This window comes from Acipenser ruthenus, chromosome 6 (assembly GCF_902713425.1).
Source record: "Acipenser ruthenus chromosome 6, fAciRut3.2 maternal haplotype, whole genome shotgun sequence".
Taxonomy (NCBI): domain Eukaryota; kingdom Metazoa; phylum Chordata; class Actinopteri; order Acipenseriformes; family Acipenseridae; genus Acipenser; species Acipenser ruthenus.
In genome coordinates this window covers 16,507,208-16,513,207 of record NC_081194.1, presented here as the reverse complement: position 1 = coordinate 16,513,207, position 6,000 = coordinate 16,507,208, and the positions used below count along the sequence as shown (strand labels likewise).

At 34.0% G+C, this 6,000-nt stretch overlaps 1 protein-coding gene across 2 annotated transcripts in view; it reads right to left on the bottom strand.

Moving 5' to 3' along the window:
- Nucleotides 1-206: 206 nt before the first annotated feature.
- The window catches only part of LOC117411162 (mediator of RNA polymerase II transcription subunit 23), a 32,700-nt gene continuing 26,906 nt past the window's right edge, over nt 207-6,000 (bottom strand). For both annotated transcript variants that reach the window (XM_034018394.3, XM_034018395.3), the window contains 6 exons: nt 5,388-5,553; nt 4,811-4,883; nt 4,242-4,456; nt 2,907-3,027; nt 2,128-2,259; nt 207-1,804 (listed from right to left, as the gene is read on the bottom strand). In XM_034018394.3, coding sequence (XP_033874285.3) covers nt 1,643-1,804; nt 2,128-2,259; nt 2,907-3,027; nt 4,242-4,456; nt 4,811-4,883; nt 5,388-5,553 — 869 coding nt within the window. In that variant the 3' untranslated portion in view covers nt 207-1,642. The remainder of the gene's footprint in view (nt 1,805-2,127; nt 2,260-2,906; nt 3,028-4,241; nt 4,457-4,810; nt 4,884-5,387; nt 5,554-6,000) is intronic.

Here is a 6,000-nt window from a genome sequence, read left to right as displayed (position 1 = left end):
TTAAATAATGAAGTCAAGTTCATAAGATACATTTTATAGATATCCTCTTTGAGAGCACATCCAAAACTGCCTTTGATTAACTCCTTTATTTTCAATGCACTTCATAACATTGCATTGACAACCTGGCTTGTAGTTAATTCTTTTAACACTCAGTTTTAGACTGGAATATCTATACACAAATAAAAAATAAAATGCTTTCATAAATGTGCACCACAAAACATTTTATATCACTTCATTAGAAACACAAATTTCAAATGTCAGCGTTAGAATATAGTTTGAAAGTCAGTCAGCCCTATACTTACTTTACACTGAATCCACTTTAGGAATATTTATTTAATAGATTTTTAAACTTATTTGTTATCTTTGATAGGCATATTTCCTCAATAGACCTAACATTAAACAATTGATAAAAGAAACATATTATTAAGGGTTGTGCAAGATAGCAAGCACGATTACTATGCCTACTGTAACATTCATATCAGTATAGAACACCATCACCTCACAGTATTAATCACACGAGAGCAACACTAAGATGGAGACTGTCAGCTCTACGCTGGATTGGCAGGTTTAAAATTTGGAGCCTAGCGAAAACAAACCAGCAGTAAAAAGGACAAGGCACTATTCTAATCAAACCTCAATAATTTTATGTATACAAAATGTGTATCAGTGTACTTTGTAATACTGTTCAGTGGAACTAGTTGAAAGATTTTTTGTAAAAAAATGGAAAATTATTCACTTGTTCTATATAAAAAAAAATTATTTTTTTCCCCTTCATTCTTGTAAATATAAAGTTGTTTGTGCTCTACAGCTGTGAATACCATTACAATTGTTCCAACAGGAGGGGAAGTGCATATTGTTAAATAAGTTTATATAGAGTATCTGGAAATTTTGTTTAAACATGTTTTTAATCTATTTAACTTGAGATGCATCGGTGCATTATCCAGACAAAAACAAGTTTTTGGAATAAACTGAAAAAAGCCTTTTAAAAAAGATACACAGAACCAGTTGTGATACATTACTGTCAAAATGCTTCATGTGGAAAATATGTGTTTCAAGGTCCACACTATCCTACTGTTAGAAGAAAATTAAACAAATAAACTAAAACATTTCCCTAACAATAAATCTCCTCTGACATTTCTTAAAAAAAAAAAATTACACAAGTTTAAATAACCAAAAGGCACCATATCCTTTTAGTCTCAGCATTCGGTTATCACATTTCCCCCCCAAAAAAGTACAATTATACCACCATTCTTATGAATTTCAGAGAAGCAATCATCTTGAATTAGAAAACAGTACCTTTGGGATTAAGGTTTGAGAACACACATATGCAAATGGAAAGTGAAAGATTGCTATATATACACATACAATTGCATTTGATACAAAGGGATCCTTGTCTAATTAACATCTAGACCAGACTGACAAGCAAGATATTCTTTTTATGACTGTCAGTAGCTGAAGTACAAATTACGTCCTTTCTTGGGTAAAGAAAGATTTCAGTCCCTGTTTTTGTAGTACAGTTAAAAAAAAAAAAACTATAAAAACAATCACAATCCAGCAAGTGTGAATGGTAAGTTCATTATACTGCTGTGTTTTACAGGCTACTGTCCATTTCCTCTGCACCTCATTGTAATGTTTCGGATTACTACTGTGGGGGCACATTAACAGTCCCTGGATGGGGTTGGGGAGCTGGGGACGCAACACTAGCTGGCTGGGGGGCAGCAGATGGCTCCATTTTGCTAATGTGGGTTATAAACCGCAGGCGAAGCTTCACTGCTGGTCTCAGGTTGCAAATAATTTTTTCCACCTGGTTAAAAAGAAAAAAAAAAAAGATCCCATGTATTTTTTTTAAATACACAATGTGATTTTGTTTTGTTCCCACTGTCACATTAAAAAATAGGAGGACTGGAAATGAATCCAATGAATGTGTGCATGCGCTTTCTTTGAAAATCAAGATCACTACCTCACACATTGCTAATGTATAAAGAATGGATATAAAGTCCATTCCCAGTTAAATCTCTCAAGTACTTAAGAGCACACAATTTGACAGCCTGGTACTTGTAGACAGATAAACAATACTAGATGTCAAAGATCATAATAAAAAGTAAGCCTAACATCATATCTACGTACTTGTTCTTTGACGCTGTCTCCTGTAAACATGTACTTCACATGATAAAGAAAATCACAGATGGGGTCCATGTAGTTCAAGTGTTTGCTGTAGTGGTCAACATTTTGGAGCATCTCATAAAAAGCCACCCCTATCTGTAAGAAATAAAAAGTGAATTGAAACTACTTGATTGCTAGATATACAAACAAGCTCTTTTGGAGTCATCTTTTAGGTTAGAAGTAAAACAGGATCAGGAGACATGAAACCATTTTGTATCTGATATTAATGACATAACTCGTTTGGCATATTAAGATGAAATACAATTTTAAAGAGTGACATTTTAAATGTGTAACTTTGAGCTGGAACAATCTGCTAAAACTCAGGAGGTAAATTCACTAGGATTAGTACTCGAGATTCATACATCTAAAAGAACCTTCTTAGCGGTCAATTATTCTACATGCACTTAAAACAGCCTTTAAAAAAAAATGTCCTAATCAATAGGTCAATTTCCCTTTTGCTTACTCTCTAATTATTGACTAGAATGAATAACCATGGACAAAAGCAAACCATTTTTTTTTTCATATATTTCTACATTAAAAAAAAAAAACACATCTGTGTGCCGGTATATGAAAATTCAAATATTATGTAAGCAAGCAATTTATAAGGACAGTATAAGATACTATTAATGTGCACATATTGTGATGATAGCTTGGGAAACAATATGTGGATGCATTTATATAATAAATCATTGAATGATAATATCAATAAAATCTGGTAACAAAATGCAACGACTGGACTTTACCTCTAGCATACATCTTGTCCTCTCCTGCTGGAACCTCTGTAGAAATGGCCCCACAAGGTGGTACACATACAACAGCTGGAACTCTGTCTTCACGATTGGTTTTAGCACCTCGGACAAAAACCTGCGACAAGTCACACAATACAGATTTACTTCACTAGACTGAACGATTACCTCTGGGTAATGCTGTGCTAAATGAAGCCGCTATAACCAACTGCAAAATACACAAAGTGCAGTACTAGAACTCCATGCTATTGTGTGGAATATATAAATGTGCAGTGTAAAGCACCGTTTGCAAGTTCAAACTATGTATGTCCAACTGATGTTATATGATACCAGAAATTGAAAAATGACAGCTCTTAATTAGAAACCCGAACATTGCAAACCAGAACATTCAGCATCTAATAAATTGCATTAGACCTCTTGACAATCTTTTCTCCTGCATAATTCTACAAGAAAGACCTAAAACTGGAAGCAAACATTTCAAATGCAATGTTATATGTAAATAATATATACTGTGAGCACAGGTAATACTGCATATAAACTGAACAAGCAAAACAATTAGAATAAGGAGATGAAAAGTTTCAGAATCTATCTGAAATTTGTATTTAAATGAACAGACTGCAGCTAGAAAAATCTGATCTTTAGTTCTCCAGATTAGACATAATTCATGTTTATGGAAAGGCTGTCACATAAACTGGGCAAGCTCCCATGCTGCAGTCATATGTCAGTGAGAAGTTATTGTTATAATACCAGCATTCACTCAGCAAGAAGCTTTAACTTTGGCTAAGGTTTATTTTACTTTTAAATCAATCCCAATTTCTCAAGACACATTCATAAAACCCATTATTAATTCTTTAAAGTTTCCATACAGCTGACGTTTTTATGAAGATTTTTGGCATCTTAAACTCCAAAAGGAATTGCCTCACTTTTCCTACTGCATGTTCCTTTTTTCTGTGGAATTATTTTAATTTATGGGCCAGCATTTTACCTGGAAGCATAGTCCAACACTGACCAAAATCAAACATACCAATTGCACTGCATTACACACATAATTAAAGCAAATATTTATTTTGCTGTATTATTGTGAAGCAAGTATAAAATAATATGAACAGCATCAAAAGTAGCAATATACTACCGTAATAGAAATGCTCCTTCCTGCAACGAAGTTGATTCTTGTTAGTTTTATATTGTTACAATTTCTTTATTACTCGAAAAAAAATTACATTTGTACTTGCTTCTAAAAATCTCTTATCTGGAATAGTACAAACACTACATTATGGCAGTTATATGAAGTAAAAAGGGACAGCACATTTACAAACACATCAATCAACCTACTTTGGAATAAGGGAAAGCTGTCCTATGCTTGAATGATGCCACACTGCATGAGCCAACGCTAGAACATAGCTACAGTACATCTCAGAATAAGACTGGTGACAAGCTGTGAAATCAAACAGCTGAAATGGGTACCCGACCCACTCAGTTTCCGTTGTCAGAGTAGGGCTGTTGACGACATTCACGATGCGATCGTGGAGAACAATCCAGTAAGGCTCCTATAAATAAATAAATAAAATGAGCTGCTAATAATATAAAAGTACTTGAAGGAAGGGAGTATTCGTTTAGAATATTTGGTCAGGAGAATATATCCAGTATCCCCATTGTAAAAAAATGAATACATAAATACACAATTATTGGCATTACGTTAACAATTCTAGGCAAAGTAATGCATAAAAGCCATCCCCATTAATTCAATTGAATAATCCACAGAGTGACATGTGATTTCATTCTGCTCATTGTTTCATTTCAATGTTTATTAGAATTTTCGGTTGAGGAGTATTTCTACTACAATTGTCCTCCTTCTAGATTAGGGGGTCAGCAATGTATATGAGAACAGTAAGATGTCTTACAGGTAAGGCAGTGATTACAAGTCCGATTGCATTCATCCATGCAGTAATACTCTCCCTGGGTACCAAAGGTTGGCTGTTTTAAAAAATAAAAAGTTGTTTAGTTTTAACTCCTTTTTCTTTTTGACCAATAAAATAAAAGTAAAACAATACCCAAGCATAGTCACAATCATCTGCGATTGTAGCCTTCAACTAGAAGTGATGCTTCCGACCACTAAAACTGTTATACATTTTTGTTTCTACTCATTTTATAATTAACCAAGTAACTAACATCTAATTGCTTGCAGCCTTTTATGCTGGACAGTTTATTTGATACAACACATTGTTTAGCCTTTTTGCACAACATGATTTGCCTACTTTATCCCATGAATAGTTTCTAGTAAAGTGGAAATGCTCTGTAGAAGTACGTTAGTGATCAATGCTGGCAAAGAAAGCATGTACACAATTTGTATACACCATGCATAACATCATTTTTCTACTTTAGCTCCTTATAGTTTCCAATAGAGTGGCCATCCATTGTACGGAATGTACACAATATAGTAGATGAGGCAGTGATCTGTATAATCCCAGACAAACATACCTCTTAAGCACAACACTGAGAAGTGCATTTCCAACATCTTTCCCTGGCACAGCCAAAGCCATGAGCTCCACACAGGTCACATGGAGAGCATGCGCTGCAGGGTTAGGAAACTCATTGAACCTCCAGTCGCAGTTAGGGAAGGGGCCGGGTGATTTTCCAGCCATTGGTAATATACACATTAAAGAAAATATACATATTTTCAAAACCAGTACAGATAAACAGGAAGTGCTTGGAATACAACCATGCTTTGAACAAAAAAAGAATATGTATGAACACCCAACAGAAAATGAATGTTTGCCATTTCCTGCAATTAAACCTAGGTTGAATGTGAAACATTGGCAATTATGAATTATAAAAAGTAATGTGCTGTAGTTTGTATCAATTGGTATTTTTTCTACAAAACCGCTAAAAGAATTGAATCATAAACCAAAGCTCTATTTTTTCAGTAAATCTGAAACAAAAAGAAAAAAGTGATTGAAAACAATTCATAATTGTGTGCGTTTTGGACAAGATATTTAAAACTATTAATATGTATGGAGTGGAGATTTAAAAAAAAAGGGGTGGTCACACCAAATATTGATTTGATGTAGATTTTTCTTCTGTTCACTCACTT